Below are 17375 nucleotides of genomic sequence, written 5' to 3'. Positions count from 1 at the left end.
TCGTGAGCAGAAAGATTGCTGGACAGCAAGTGGTGAGGGATAACTCTTCCTCAGAAGAGAAAGTCACCCAACACCTGGTGAAGGTTAACTTTCTCTCAGATAGGAAAGTCACTCAACACCTGGTGAAGTTTACTCTCCCTCGGAAGGAAAAGTCACTCAACACCTGGTGAAGGTTTACTCTTCCTCGGAGGGGAAAGTTGTCTAATACCTGGAGATGAACCTCCGGGCAGTGCCCTATGCTTTCCATCAACAAGCAGAGCTCAATTTGAAGATCGGCATTGGGTGTTTCCTGTAAAAATGTAGTCGAAGCTAGTTTCTGAGTTTACCATGACGGAATCCTCCCGACAGGAAGCCTCGAAGGGAACCAGTCTGCTTCTGCTCTCATTCCTATGCCAAAGCTAAAGGAAGGAAGGTGAGCAGAAGTAAAGAGTGATACAGTAAACTGTAACATTTTCGGAAACCATTTCATATTGAAGAAATAGGAAAATTCTAAACTTTTAGGCCAGTCGATTCTTTATTATGGTTGTTGAACCAAGTAAAGTGGAAGAGAACTGATAATGTCAGTTCTTTTCCGAGCTGAAACAAAAAGTGGCTTGTGTTAGCTACTGCAAATGTGAACAGGAGTTGGTCTAACCCTCACTAACTAGTGGAGGGGAGTAACACCTCGGCTAGTTCAAGCTGTCGCCAAAATGTATCTCTATAGAAAAGAGCTGAAAGTTTTGTATTTGGTGCCGGAACAGTTCATTATTCGTGAAAAAAAAAAAAAAAAGGCATATTTACCTTCTACATGGCATACTTCTGCCACAGCACCGTGTTCAAGAAGGTAATCCAACCACAGAATTTGCTTTGTTGATAATCGATCATTTGGACCCTTAACTTCAACTATACAACTTTTCTGTGAAAGAGAACAAGATGTGAGAAAGTAAATTTTGAATAAACTAGATTTAGAGATGTAATATAAAAAACAAGCTTACTGCTCTTAGCATTTCAGTGGTAAGAACGTTTTACTGTATGTATAGGTAGTCGTCGACTTAGAAACTACGTAACTTTTGACTGTTCGACTTGACAACCACGTTCTTCATGCCGATGACGTCAAGTTTAATGGAAATTGTACACTCATAGGACAAATATTTCCTTATAAATAATTATTTTCTTTTCTAAAAATGACCAAATTTCTTTGGGTAAGTTAGTATCTCCTTTTACTGACAATATATAATATCCATTTCTAAATAAGAAATACATTAAGAAGCTTTAATATACAGTACTGTATGTCGAGTTCACATCGTATGTCTGGTGACATCATATTTTGTGCGGAAAGCGAGAGGGTAAAGAGTGATTTCATTCCAATAAGCTACCGAGTAATATTAGTATTCCCGTTCACGAAATGTCAAGTAACAATACAAAGTAGTTCATGGGTCTACATTGGTTGAGTTTATTTAGCGTAAATTTAAATAAAAGATAGTTTTACGTTGAAATATCTGTTTCGATGTTACTCTTTTTAAAATATCTTATTTTAATTTTTCATTATTTCTCAAATTGTAAATTCATTTCCTCACTAGGCTATTTTTCCCTGTTGGAGCCCTAAGGCTTATAGCATCTTTCTTTTTCAACTCGGGTTGTAGCTTAACTATAGTAGAACCATTTTACGAGCAAACTTCAAGCTCACTTGCGGTGTTACCGTTTCTCCTTAATCCCGATGCCTTTGCTTCACTACGAGAAGGGAAGGAAAATGACAAACCAGGAGATATGGCATATACGTTGCCACATCTTCACTGGGTCAGTTCACGAAGGCCTTTGGTCAAATCCTATTACTGTAAATGCTTGAAGATTAGCTTCCGCATTCAATGTCTCGCACAATAGCCTTCCGTAAAACACCATGGAGAGTTTCCCGCATCGTGGTTTTGCCCAGAAGAAAGAAAAATGGCATAAAATGTCTATCAGTTTTTTTTTTAAATAGGAAAAGGATAATGAACTGTTAAATTTGGAATTGACCAAGCAATCAAACATGTCACAGATGCAACAAACATATAAAAAACGACAGGTTCAGATTTGCAAAGAAAATTGGGTCAACACTATTAAGCATACTGATAACATTTTAAAGGAAACATAAAAAATGACGTCTGTATAAACTAATTCATCAAATCTTTTATGATAGAACTAACTTTATCTGACGAAGAGTCACCATAACCACGTTTGCTAACTGAACCTTTGTTGTAAAAACTTTTTGTCCATTAATTAAATAAATTCTAAAACAATACACTCACCAATGTAAATATACTATATTAAACTTAGTTACTTACCATATTTCGCGTGTCATAAGACGCACCTTTTTTTCATGGAAATTGCCCCCCAAAATCACCCTGTGTCTTAACACTCAAGAAAAAGTTGTTTAGGGGAGTCTGACACCCCTCAAACACCAAGCTATTGACATACAAGCACTAAAATTCACAAGAGATAGAATATAAGACTACAATTATCATTCATATGTAGTAAATTAATTTATTTTTATAATACACTCCATTTAATGGAGTACAATAGCAAATTATTTGTTTGGGTAATCAGCTGATGACTCGCCAGCCCCCTTCTACAAGCAAACATGCCAACTAGAGGTCTTGTAGCAAACGACACTATGACATAATAGTTGTTTATGCAGTATATATCTTTTTTTTCTCATATTTTGTTCCGAAATAATACAAATAGACAGTTGCTGAATACACCTTGGAAAAAACTTCTGTTAGGTGAGTGCAGTTTTACCAAGTTAGCAGAAACGTAACTAGACCTAGAATCACATAAACAGTAGCAAAAGTATTCCACCTTAAAGAATTTCTAGATTTCTTTAATCAATAATTACATTTTTGGGCTCAGGCCATGTCGTCCTGATGGAAGGTTCCTATAAGTAGCTTCCTAGGGTAAATTTGACTAGTGTACAGTGATATTCCCAGAGAATTTACCTTTAGGTCTCCAGAATTCTAACTCCTAGCGCGAATATCCTTAAAATTTCTCCTAAGGATATTGCATAAATCAGGGGACGTATATCTTGATACGACACATAGCAATCTTCACCCCGAATACCGTTTCGCTTCGAGGGAGAAAGTGGCAAATTTTGAAGGGGAGCTGATATCAAGGTTACCCTTTTCCCTTACTACTTTGAGTATCCAGATGGCGCTGTACGTAGCCGCCATGTTCATTCCTATAAGTGTAGCGCTATAGCTCGGTGATTTTCCCAGTTGCTCTTTCGTTTACGCTCTATTCTTTGGATTCATCATGCAATCTCCAGCCTCTGGAAAGTTGAGTATTTAATCTTTACATTGTATAAATTTTAGCTCCTGCCTCACAGTGAAATTAGGTTAAATCAAATGAGAGAACTTTTGCCTTAACCAGAGGTGTCATGGGCACTGTCGTTCATTACGCATGAATTATTTAGTTAGCCTAAACGACTTTCCCGGTGTTAATGGCATGAATAATTCGAAGCTATTCAGTCTTCATTGCTAGGAAGTTATTTATATTATGCAGATTGTATTCTTGATAGTTTCGGCGATTTAGGTAACCGAACCTTGAATGTGCTAGGTTTCCTAGCCTATGCGTTTTAGTTTACTTTCATACATGATATAATAGACATTCCTAGTGAATTAAAAATTAAATGAAGCTATCTAGGCAATTCATACATGTAAGATACATTGATTGCATACATATATTCATTTTCCTCTGAGATCTTATATGAGAGAGTTTCGGTGATTAAGGTAGTCGAATCTCACCCGCCACTAGGCTACTAACCTGGTGGCTTTAGTATACTTTCATACATGTTCCCCGGTTACCCTCGAGTATCATTTTATCAATTCAGGCGGAGATAGATATCTCCTAGAATTATCATATAAATCGATACTCGTCTCCAGTGGAGATTTAAGGGTAATCTCTCCTTCCCTCTGAGTGTAGCCTTAGGCTACAACCTTAGTTAGTCCTACCTTCGAGTAGACACTCGGGTTTGACTAGGCTAGTGTTTTCTGTCTCTTCCCTTGGCCGCAGATAGCAGGCTTTAGGTTTTGGTCAGAACCTCAGAGTATATGGTCTTTTGCCAGCAGGGTGAATAGTCATTCCCCTGCCGGACTAGGCTGCCGTCATAGGAGGCTAGACCTCCCTAGGCTGCACTTGATGTGGTTGTATGATGCCACCACCTTCTCCCTGCAGTCTAGAAGACTAGTCCTGTGCTCACAGACCCTAAGCTGAAGAATAGACATTCTTCTGCCGCCTAGGATGGCGCAGGCACTGGAACTCTGTTTCTCCCTTGTTTAGAAGAGGCAGAAAGTTTGCCGCCGTCCTCCTAACTGTATTGGCAAACCCTAGGCTGGAAAATAGATATTCTCCTGCCGCCTAGGATTACGCCGATACTGAAACAGAGTTTCTTGGGGGTGTGGTGGGACCGGCAACCCTGCCGGCTCCTTCCACACCTCATACAGGACCTTTTTCCCTCCCCCTTCTGTCCTTTAGTGATGGCCTAGCCATCGCAACCCTTTGGCCGTCGTCCTACAATCTCACTGCTTGCCAACGGGTTGTGGGGCCGGCCGGGGCTCCTACATGCAGCGGCTTAGTCACTCAGCTTTCCCTTATGGACGCAAGGCTTCGAGAGAAGCTGTGCCAGCTGGGCCGGCTGCCGGCGGGAGACCCCTTTACTGTAGAGTGTTCTTCAGTCCTCTCTTGGACTGCCAACCACATACCAGTGGCCGGCAGAGACCGGCAATGGTTTGTGTTTGGGTGGAAGCCTGAATGATACATTCTCTCCTTCCATTTGAACCCTCTTTCTGGAGGAAGGCAGTAAGACTAAGTACTGTACTTACACCCTTATTTATTGTTAATACACAGTTAATAAGGTTCCCTTCACTCCTTGCTTTCTCTCTCTCTATCGGCTAGTACCGCTGGGTACTAATCTAGCCGGCAGTTGCCGGCCGGGTTGATGCTGCTGGCCACTACCCCAGTGGACCAATGCGCCGACACTGCCCCAGCCGGCGGGTGCCAGCAGGACTAACCCAGCCGGTAGGTGCCGGCCGGGTTGATGCTGCCGGCCACTACCCCAGCCGGCAAGGCGCTGGCAGGACTAACCTAGCCGGCGGGTGCCAGCCGGGTTGATGCTGCTGGCCACTACCCAAGCCGGCAAGACGCCAGCTGGACTGTGCCGCCAGATGCTAGCCTTGCAGGCAACATGCCGGCTAAAACTACAGTTTATGATTATACAGTAGCCAGTATATTTGCAGTATAGATTATACTGTAGACAGAAAACTATAGTATAAAATATACAGTAGTTATTTTTCCAACATACCCTGTGTATCCATGCACAGTCTATTGTTGAGACCAATTATATATGGAAAGAAAAGATTTCTTTCCACATTCTGATAGATTTTCAGTTACAATTTACCCTCATTATTAAAACCTTTGGAAAGTCAGTGTTAAGTTACACTTAACTATCCTTACAGGTTAGAATTCTTTCATTGGGTTTCCTGAATAGGAAAACTCTAGGTTTTAATTTTGCGGGAGGTCGCAGCAATTGGCTGGACAGGAAACACAAGTATGTGTCTTTCTTAATTCTTTTCTAGTTTGTCTATCCTAAGCTATATGCAATAATATGCAAAAATAATAACAATATTTATATAGTTTTATCAGGTGTGATGAACTACTGCATACTCATTTATTTTTCCTCTCTTTACAGGAGGACCATCCCAAGTGCCTGAGAGTCTTTTGCAATGTGAGGAGCAAGGACTTCTGTGGCCATGTAGAGTGCAGGGCTCATTCTCTCTGCTCCATCTCCAAGGGACCTCTGAAGTACTGGGACCCCCAGAACTGCAATGTGTGCAAGGCCTTGGTTACTGAGACTTTTGATGACCCCAAGACAGCGGAGTCAAGGGATGCAGCACGGAGTAAGCTGTGCAGATGGGTTCGTGGCTTTCAGAAGAATGCCACGGGGCCTTAACTTCCGAGTGAACGGATGCGTGCCTGTCTGTTCCCTATGGCGTCTGTGGATGCTGTTATACCCCAGCTTCAACCTGAGATCCCTTGCGTTCAGATTTCCGTAGATACGGACGTCTCTTGACGCAATGAAGGACATCCACCTAGATGAGAGGATGTCGGAGGTGTCTGAGGACACTGAGAAAGACCTTCCAGCGGAAGGTCTGGAAGAGGAGTCTATCCTGGCTCCCGAGACTGAAGAGGATGACATCGAATCAGAGTCTGTTTCGTCGGTTCCGGTCCCAGAACCAGTACCCTCTACGTCTTCTACTCCTCCATCGGATGACATGAATAAGGCTTTGGCCAGTCTCATGACTATGATGGCGAGTCTTCGTAGGCAGAACGAAGAAAGGGACGCTGAATTGAGGAGAAGTATGGGCCATCTCACCGCGTCCCGTGGGTCTCAGAAGAGACTCAACGTGAAAGATCTTCCTCCTTGCTCTGATGTGAACCCTTGGAGGCATGCAGAATACATGCCGATTACCAATGGGAAGATTTTAATTTCAGAAAAGCTGGGGGCTGTCCTCATAGAGGATGTTGACTTTTGGCCCAGCTTCAAGTCTTACCCAGACTGCTTCGTCCACTTGAAGGCAGAACCTGTGTCCAAGGAGGAAACAGAACCAAAAGATGTCATAGTTCTTGACCATGGAAAAGCTCAGGCTCTGTTGGCAAGTAGTCTGAAAGACAAGGGCTTCACTAATTCAAAAGTGCCAGCCCTAAGCAAGAAACACCCTTCTTTTCTTGCTCCAGCTAAACTAGCCTTCCCCTTTACAGAAAAAGGGTTCAAGGCAGTCATGAAGGCAGTGGACGCAGGGAAACCTTGCCCTACACTCGAGGAGTTAGACCCTTATCCCTAGTCCTGCCTACGGACGACAAGGACTGGAAGAAAATACACCTTACCTTCTCAGTTGGGAAATTGGAGGCGGATATTGCTGGACGCCAGTTCAGCGAAATCTCCCTAAGCTGTCCGACTTTCTCTTGCGTAGAGAGCAAGAGACAAAGGAGAAACTTGCCACATCCCTGTCCCTCCAGATTACCTTGGAGCCAATGGCAAGCAACAACAGATCCCCAGACATGTACATGGTCGTAGCCAAATCACATTTGGCAACGCTGGTCAAAGACCTATATGGCTTCCTTAGGGCCAGACGTGCATGTAGGGAGTTGGTGTTTGCTTCGGCTGCAGTGAAACACGAACCTAGAAAGCTGATAGCTTCCAATACCTGGGGAAAAGACCTCTTCCCAAGTGAAGTGGTCAAAGAAGTAGTGGACAAGGCCGCCACGGAGAACAGGAATCTTCTCCAAAAGTGGGGCATGTCGGCGAAGAGGAAGCCTTCCCCGGATGAGGGTCCCCAACCAAAGAGGAAGACAAAGAGACCTAGGTTATCCTCTCGCCCTGTCAGAAAACAGCAACAATAACTTCCCGCAGTTCCCATGACCGCGGTGACCCAGATGGTGGCACAACCCCAGCCTACCTGCCAGATGGTGCCTCAGCAGCTGGTTGCCCAGTCACCAGATTTTACTCCTGCATATGAGAGGCAGACCACTACCTTTCATCCTAAAGGTAGAGGGTTGAAAAGGGGCTCCTCTAGATACCCTCCAAGAGGAAGAGGGGGTAAGGGAGGACGCGGTCAAGGAGGCAAGTCCTCCGGACAGTCGAAGCAATGAGATGCTTCCGGTAGGAGGAAGACTCCAAAAATTTCAGGATTGCTGGACCTTCGATCCCTGGGCCCACAGCCTAATAACGAACGGACTAGGTTGGAGCTGGAGTGCAGCTCCACCATCATTTCCTCAATTCTTCCAACACTCCACCCCCGTCCTGGAAGAGTACACCCGAGAACGCTTGAGCAAACGGGTGATAAGGAGGGCAAAGTCCATCAAATTCCAAGGTAGGCTGTTTTGTGTTCCCAAGAAGGACTCAGACAAACTCAGTCATTCTGGACTTATCGTCACTCAACAAGTTCAGGATGTTAACCCTTCAACCCATAAGGACCCTGCTGCCAAAAAGGGCGTACACAGTCTCGATAGACATGGCAGATGCCTATTGGCATATTCCAATCAACCGTCCACTCTCCTCCTACCTAGGATTCAGGCTACAGAAGAAGAAATATGTCTTCAGAGCCATGCCCTTTGGCCTAAACATAGCCCCAAGGATTTTTAAAAAGCTTGCAGATGCAGTCGTTCAACAACTACGCCTAGAAGGTGTCCAGGTGGTTAGCCTACCTGGACGACTGGCTGGTGTGGGCAGCATCCGAGACGGAGTGCATGCAAGCATCCAAGAAAGTAATCCAGTTGCTGGAACATCTGAGATTCAAGATCAATGTCAAAAGTCTCGATTATCTCCAGCTCAAGAGTTTCAATGGTTAGGAATACATTGGAACTTGAAAGTCACACCGTCTCTCCATTCTCCCAGGGAAGAGGAGAGAGATGGCGGGATCTGTCAAGAGACGACTGAAATCCAACAGGATATCAAGATGCCATCAGGAGAGAGTACTCGGTTCTCTTCAGTTTGCATCAGTGACAGACCCAGTGCTAAGAGCACAACTAAAAGATGCATCAGGAGTCTGGAGAAGATACACATCAAATGCTCAAAGAGGTCAAAGAGGACTGATACCGACTCGACTACGATTACTTGTCAAGCCATGGTCGAAGGCCAAGAACCTGAAGAGGTCCGTGCCCTTGCAACCACCTCTACCTTCAGTCATCATCCATACGGACGCATCAAAGGAAGGATGCGGAGGTCACTCTCACCAACGGAAAGTCCAAGGAACTTGGTCTTCTCTATTCAAGACCTTCCACATCAACATTCTGGAAGCCATGGCAGTCTTTCTCACGCTGAAGAAACTGTCCCCTCGCCATTCAGTCCACATAAGACTGATCCTGGACAGCGAGGTGATAGTGAGATGTTTGAATCGTCAAGGTTTGAGATTACCCCAAATCAACCAAGTGGTGTTGGCCATCTTCCGCCTTGCAGAAAAGAAGAGATGGCATTTATCAGCAGTTCACCTTCAAAGGTTACGCAATGTGACAGCGGATGCTCTATCCAGGTTCACGCCGATAGTCAGAATGGTCCCTAGACGCAGGATCATTCTCCTTCATCTTATGTCAAGTCCCAGAACTGCAGATCGACCTCTTCGCGACGAGCGACAACAAGAAACTACCTTGTTATGTGGCCCCATACGAGGACCCTCTAGCGGAAGCGGTGGACACCATGTCCCTCAACTGGAACAGATGGAACTTGATTTACCTGTTCCCTACAACCAACCTCTTAATGAAGGTCCTCAACAAGCTGAGATCCTTTCAGGGAACGGCAGCGATAGTGGCTCCCAAGTGGCCAAAGAGCAATTGGTTCCCTCTGAAGCTGATGCTGGTCCCTCTGCTGGACCCAGTAGTGACTCAAGTACAGAAGTCGACTGTCTTCGCTTCATCACAGAAAACCCAAAACCTTCATCTCATGATTTTCTCTCCTTAGCAGTAAAGAAAAGGTTTGGGATGTCGAGAGACAGTATAGACTTCTTAGAAGAATACAAATCCAAGTCTACTAGAAGACAATACGAGTCATTTTGGAAGAAGTGGGTTGCTTTCATCAAGGCAAAAGGACCAAAAGAAATCTCAACAGATTTCTATTTAGCCTTCTTTATTCACCTTCATAAACAAGGTTTAGCAGCCAATACAATAACAAAGTGTAAATCAGCCTTGACTAGACCTCTGCTATACGCCTTCCAAGTAGATCTGTCAAACAAAATCTTTAACGAGATCCCTAAGGTTTGCACTTGACTTAGGCCTGCAGCACCTACGAAGCCCATTTCATGGTCCTTGGATAAGATCCTACACTATGCTTCAACACTGAACAATGAGGATTGCTCTCTGAAAGACTTAACCCAGAAAGTCATATTCTTGTTTGTTTTAGCCTCGGGGGCCAGAGTTAGTGAAATAGTGGCCCTTTCCAGAGATGAGGGCCATATTCAGTTCACAGAAGCGGGAGAACTGAATCTCTTTCCTGACCCAACATTTCTCGCCAAGAACGAGCTACCTACCAAAAGGTGGGGTCCCTGGAGAATCTGCCCTCTGAAGGAAGATGTCTTGCTGTGTCCAGTGGCGTGTCTAAAGGTCTATCTTCGTAAAACTTCAGACTTCAGGGGAGGACAGCTCTTTAAAGGAGAAACCTCGGGGTCAAACCTATCCCTAAAACAACTAAGGGCGAAGATCACCTATTTTATTCGCAGAGCGGATTCTAACAGTACACCCGCAGGTCATGATCTGAGAAAAATTGCTTCGTTATTGAATTTTTTCCAATACATGGACTTTGAGCGTCTTCGTTCACATACTGGATGAAAGTCATCCAGAGTGTAACACTATGCGAAGCAAGTGCAAGAGTTGAAACGTTTTGTGGTGGTGGCAGGCGGGCGCGGACGGGATGCCGAATGCATTTTTGCCGAAGGACAAGAAGCAGAAGCCAGGAAGCCGAACGGACAGAATGCCGAACAGACATAATGCCGAAAGGACACAATGCCTAACAGACGTTAAGTCGAACGGACAAAATGCCGAATACTGCTACGACTAAATGTAATTATAAGCAAATATATATATTTTTTTCCTTTAGTCCAGTAAGAAAATCAATGATTATTTTTTTTTTTATTCAGAACACCTGTAAAAGACAAAAGGACGTAGGCCTGAAATAAAAGTAAAATGCTTGATAATCATTTTATTTCTACAATATACTACATACAATATGTGTTTATTTAAAAGATAAAATGTGTCGGCTGGGTTAAAAAAAGTTAAAAACCTACATAGTATAATGTATAAGAGAAAAAAAGAATATTTAAAAATTGTGAGCTAAAGACCGTAAAAAAGTTAATCCTTCATCCTTATCATAAGAAAAAAATATGGATTTTATCCTATCGTTAATGGCATCGTATTTCTTGTTAAGTCGTGTTATATCAATCCCTGCAAAAGCTTGTTCAATTAGAATTTCATTACATGCTTGTTCATTTCTGATAACCTTTAGTAATTTGGCGAATGTTGGATGCGTTATGTTGATTCTCTTTTTAAATGCCTGATGCCAGCCTTCAAGGGAATTGTTTGTTCTCGGTAAATCATTATTAACGCGAGTGTGAACAGACCACAAATCAACATCAAATAGTGGTTTCCTCCTTCGACCTCGCTGGATTATCCCTAACCATGTACTTTCAAAGTAAACCAAAAAATCACTTAACAATTCATCCGTTTCAGCATCTAAGATATTTACCAATTCGTTAAATAATTCATGTACATCTGCGGGTGGAACGAAGGCAAGTGCTTGTAACTGCTTGATAAAAAGTGCGTTATTGGGTTCAACATACCACTGCTGTAGACCACAAGACTGGATGTTTCGCCATAAACATTGGCCAAAATGAAAAAAACAACCTGATAAAAATGTATTAGGAAAGTTTTTTTTAATGCTATTTATTGTTGCTCTTTCGAAATCAACAGTTATTGAATCAGGATCCTGAACACCTTTGCTTTTTAAAAATCCAAAAATTTCGTCATACGTTTTTTCTTCTTTGTTACTAGCAATACAATATACCAGTAGCAAGGTTTTATTTTTTGAAACAATGGCATGTAAAGTATAAAGCTGCTTGCCTAAAGGAGCGGAGTCAAATGTGCCATCGGCAAACCATGCTCGTTTTTTAGATAATAATTCCAAGTTAGTTTCTGTCGATAAAATTGTAACGGAGGTGGTTTCATAAAGACGAAAATTCTCGCCACGGCTTGTCTTATCCAAGTCTTCACTTTCTTCATTCTTTCTTGCTCGTCTTACCATTCTTGCAAGTGTTTCTCTTTTAGGTATAGAACCAGCAATGCTGAGTGGCAGTTCTTCCAAGACTTTATTAATTATGCGGCTTGTTACCTCTTCTGTTTGTTCTGCTGAATTCTTCATTACATCCAAAGATTTTAAAATTATATTATGAGCACCATCAGAAGGATGTGAATGTTCTGAAGCCTGTCCATGTTCGACATCACTAATCGTTCTAATTCTTGCATTGCACTCTTTTCGTCTCTCACATCTCCAGTAAGTAGTTGCTTTAACAGTTTTATCGACAACGTATGAATATCCATTATGAAGTAACTTTCGGCCACCACGTCCTGTCTTGGTAAATTCCATGGTTAAACTGGCTTTTTTAAACAAATAAATTCCATAGTGAAATTCGAGTAAAGGAAAAAAATATAAATATAAATAACTACAGCGCATGAATAGTAAACTAGCATATTGTTACTTAAAGAAGTAGTTAAATAGTAATTATCAAATTAGTTAAAAGTTAAAGTTGGAAGAAGAAAACAATCTTAAATACGGTATTTTCTTATTTTTTTATCCATTAACGATACTTATCATTTACATAATAATTTTCTTTTTTATTTATGGCTGAAAGATTAAGTGATTGAAAGAATGAATAGATAAATGAAAGAAATCATTTATCAATTTGCAAGAGAGATATTTATATAGAGTATATAAAAAGAGATATAGTCATTATTCGGCATTTTGTCCGTTCGACTTAACGTCTGTTAGGCATTGTGTCCTTTCGGCATTATGTCTGTTCGGCATTCTGTCCGTTCAGCTTCCTGGCTTCTGCTTCTTGTCCTTCGGCAAAAATGCATTCGGCATCCCGTCCGTGTACCGTGGCAGGTAGTGTCCTAAAACCTGTCGTCTAGGGCTGCGAGGAACAGTGAATTGATTGGGACTGTCAAAGTATGGGTGAAGGTGTTGCCACTTCACAGTGTAATACTTTAAGATAAGTGTTAATCTAGTTATTAAGGTGAAGAAACATAGAGACAACACTTGTGCTATGTGTTCTTACACAGTGTGAAGTGACAATCAATGTCACAGAAATGCATATAAGAAAATTCAATAAATTTTCAGTTTTGGTGGCCCTAATAATTTTTTCCCTTTCAGGTGAAATAAATATTTTCTGGTCTTGATTGTAAAGCATGTTTCTTATTGCATATATTAACACTATGTTATATATGTTGATTTTGCTGGTTATTTATTACCAATAAATACTTGATGGGTATTTGCGTCTTATTTCGCCCCAAATTGATTTCAATAAAGATATGCTAGAGTATTATTTTCCTTTAATAATCTGCATATGATATATGAACAAAATATATATTTAATACCTTTGTTCTCCCATACAGCGAGATCTGTATGCTCTTGATATGTTTGCTCATATGGTATATGTAAACTTTTGTTCCTACACGAGTACAAACTTTACCTGGCTACGCATACAGCGAGACCTGTATGCTCTTGATGCTATGCTTGCTCATATGGTGTATGCAATCCTCAAAACTCTTTCCTATGTCTAGTATGACTCTTCCCTGCAGGGAGCGGGAAGCACTAACACGGTTTATGATTAGCAGTAATGACGTATAACGGTAACGTCATATGTCTCTATGGTCTGGATGACCAAGGAAAATTGTCCTGAGGTTAAGACACATTTGGAAAATCCACATATACAGTACTTTCTAAATAATTCTCTGGTAACCTTCCATCAGGACGACATGGCCTGAGCCCCAAAAACGGATTTTGAGCAAAGCGAAAAATCTATTTTTGGGTGAGATAGCCATGTCGTCCTGATGGACCCGCCCTCCTTTTCTATAGAAAAGGCCTTGGCAGGATCCCTCCTGAAACTACTATATCTGTAGCACCTTGCTCAACGCTACAAGGAATAAACATGGCGGCGACGTACAGCGCCATCTGGATACTCAAAGTAGTAAGGGAAAAGGGTAACCTTGATATCGGCTCCCCTTCAAAATTTGCCCCTTTTCCCCTCAAAGCGAAAACGCTATTCGGGGTGAAGATTGCTATGTGTCGTATCAAGATATACGTCCCCTGATTTATGCGATATCCTTAGAAGAAATTAGGAGTTAGAATTCTGGAGACCTAAAGGTAAATTCTCTGGGAATATCACTGTAGTCAAATATACCCTTGGAAGCTACTTATAGGAACCTTCCATCAGGACGACATGGCTATCTCACATCCGTTTTGTGTGAAAATTTTTAGGCTATACAGTATTAGGAATTTTGGAAATATTACTAGATTTTATCTCTTTACTAAAATTTTATGAAGAACCTTTGGCAACACTGCTTTCATGTAAACAACACTTGAAACACCAAACATGTAGTTGTGGTGGAAACTACGACAGGCTTAGTGGTTTCTTATATGAATACCTGTATGTAATAAAATTGGGATAATCGGCATATAGTTGAAGATTTCATAATACACCCAAATTAAGGAAAGTTACTGTGCCAAACAATAATAATGCTAACCAGGGATTTCTGCTAAGTTTTTAAAATCCTCATTTTTTTTTTTTAAACTGCCAAGCTAATTCAAGGGTGCGTCTTACCACTTGTAGCGTCTTATGACATGGGAATTACGGTAAATCCTTTGTAAAGAATCTTGTCTTTTAATAATCAATCAGAATTGTGAAATGAATTTATTTAATATCAAAAGTAAGATTATTTCTGTTAGTATGATAATCTTTTTATAACAATTTTACTCTTTGTTATATCTAAGAGTTTCAACTTGTCACCACGAGGTTGAAAACAAAAAGAGCAAAGGAAGCAATTTTGAGAGAGTATCGAATTAAAGGATTATATTCTTAGACCATTCAAATCCGAGTGAATGACTTATTAGCTGACCCTTTTCTCCTTTTCTTGGCTCGCCCATAGATTAAAGCGGTCAAGCCATGCGTACTTTAAAATTGACCCAAGAGAACTGGCAACGCCGCCAAAGGGTTACGAGTTCGCTCCTAAAATGGTTTGACTATAGTTATACTAATACAGTAATAATAATAATAATCTAATAATAGTATACTAATAGGCCAAATATTTTCTTTAACATTATAAAAATGAAATAATTTTGCTTGGTAAATAAGTAATTTCTTTTATTTCTTGCAAGAAAACAGAAAGGATTTTACATATTTCGGGAGTCATTCTTTGTCAAGATCACGTCATATGTCTGGTGACGTCATATTACTGGCGGTAGGCAAGCTGGCAAACCGAGTGATTTCATTTTGATGTGTTACAGAGTAATCTTAGTATTCCCATCATTGACACATTAAGTAATGATATTCCCATATAGAAACATTGAGTAATGATATTCCCATCATCAAAACATTGAGTAATGATATTCTCATCATCAAAACATCAAGTAATAATGCCAAGAGTTTCGGTGGGCAGTATCTTTTATGAGATTGAAAAACTTCACATAAATTAAAAAAAAGATGTACTGTAAGTCTGATGACATCATATTTCTGGTTGAATGTGAGCTGGCAAACCCAGTGATTTCGTTTTGATGTGTTACCAAGTAATCGTAGTATTCCCATAATTGAAACATTGAGTAATGATATTACCATCACAAAATATCGAAAAATGATGCCAAATGTTTCGGTGGTCAGTATCAGTCGTTATGAGACTGAAATACTTCCCCTTCCATTTAGAAAAAAAAAAGAAATACTGTAAGTCCGGTGACCTCATATTTCTATTGGTAGGTGAGCTAGGAAACTGTGATTTCGTTACAATGTGTTACCGAGTAATCTTAGTATTTTCATCATTGAAACATTAGGTAATATTTCCATCATCAAAACATTGAGTATTGATATTCCCAACCTCAAAACATCGAGTAATGATGCCAAGTGTTTCGGTGGTCAGTATCAGTTATGAGATTGAAACAATACCCAAAAATTAAAAAAAAGAACTACTGTAATTCTAGTGACATCATATTTCTGGTGGAGGGTGAGCTGGCAAACCAAGTGATTTCGTTTCAATGTGTTACCGAGTAATCTTAGTATTCTAATCATTGAAACATTGAGTAATAATATTCCCATCACCAAAACATTGAGTAGTAATATTCCATTCACTGAAACATTGAGTAATGACATTCCCATAATCAAAACATCAAGTAATGATGCCAAGATTTCAGTGGTCAGTATCAGTTGTTATGATATTGAAATACTTCCCATAAATTTAAAAAAAAAAGAAGTACTGTAAGTCTGGCGGAAGGTGAGTTGGTAAACCGATCGATTTCATTTCGATGTGTTACCGAGTAATCTTAGTATTCCCATCATCCAAACATTGAGTGATAATACTCCCATCATCCAAACCCCAAGTAATGATACCAAGTGTTTCAGTGGTTAGTATCAGTTGTTATGATATTGAAATGCTTCCCATAAATTTAAAAAAAGAAGTACTGAAGGTCTGGTGACATATTTTGGGCGGAAGGTGAGCTGGCAACCCGAGTGACTTCGTTTTGTTTTGTTACGGAGTAATATAACAAATTTGTAAGTTGTTTGTATTTTTCCTAGTACTATATACAAACCTGGACCTATTTACAGGGGTATACTTTTGGTGTAGTTGAAAGACAAACCATGATAATTTTAGTGAGGGATAACTACCCCATCCGCCAGTTACTGGGTGGGGGGGGGTAGAATGGCTACCCCGCTCACTTGCACCTCGCGGCTGAGTAACCACCTTGTTTTATGGCAGGACTTCTCGGGGGACAAGATGCCAGGCCAATTTGTATTAACAGCTCCAGGTTTGTATTCTAGGAAATATACAAATTACTGTACTTACAAATTTGTTTTTTGGTAGCCTTCTAAGGGATATTTGCTACAGTGATACTCCCAGAGAATTAAACCGAAGGGCTCCAGGATTCTAACTCCTGGCGCGAATATCCAATAAAGGATATTGCATAATATCAGGGAATGTATTCTAGATTAGACACATAGCAATCTTTACTCTGAATAGATTTACCTCTTTGATGTAAGGGGGAAGAGTGGCAAAAGAAGGGGGTGCCGTTCTAGGTACCCGGTGGACCTCCTTCCCTACTACTACCGCGACGCCATTCCTTTTCTTGTAGCCCTCTAAGCGTGTTGTGCTCCCCGTTAACCCGGTGTTTTGTTACAAGTTTTGGAATTATCATCATGCAATCTCCAGCATTTTTATCTTCTGGAAAGTTGAGTATTAATTCTTTTCATTATATAGTTTTAGTCTCCCCTTTCACAGTTAACTTTCAATAATTTAAGTGTCTTTGGGTGAACGTTGCAGAGACCAGAGGCAGCCATTTTACGACTGCAGTCGCTCGTTACAATTGCATTTTATTTAGTCAGTAGGGCGAAATTTCCCGGTATTAAGCTATAATGTTAGCTAGTACGGCATATACAAGCTGTGATATTGCATACATGAATATTATTCCTCTTCCTATTATGTGGCTTTACTTATCGTATGCGGCGGGAACCCCGGTGGTACCAACTACCTTGGCCGGGGCTCCTACCAGAGCTAGACTACTCTCGCTTATATATACGTTAAAGTAATTCCTCATGTTTAGCCTCACCCTATCATTCCTTCTC

The 17375-nt window shown here is 40.9% G+C and overlaps 1 protein-coding gene across 1 annotated transcript in view; it reads right to left on the bottom strand.

Moving 5' to 3' along the window:
* Positions 1–697: 697 nt before the first annotated feature.
* The window catches only part of LOC137629305 (fanconi-associated nuclease 1-like), a 72467-nt gene continuing 55789 nt past the window's right edge, over positions 698–17375 (bottom strand). Inside the window, exon 4 of the mRNA XM_068360563.1 lies at positions 698–895. Coding sequence (XP_068216664.1) covers positions 698–895 — 198 coding nt within the window. The remainder of the gene's footprint in view (positions 896–17375) is intronic.

This window comes from Palaemon carinicauda, chromosome 37, assembly GCF_036898095.1.
Source record: "Palaemon carinicauda isolate YSFRI2023 chromosome 37, ASM3689809v2, whole genome shotgun sequence".
Lineage (NCBI taxonomy): Eukaryota > Metazoa > Arthropoda > Malacostraca > Decapoda > Palaemonidae > Palaemon > Palaemon carinicauda.
The sequence above is the reverse complement of the archived record's forward strand: the minus strand, read 5'-3'. Positions and strand labels throughout refer to the sequence as shown.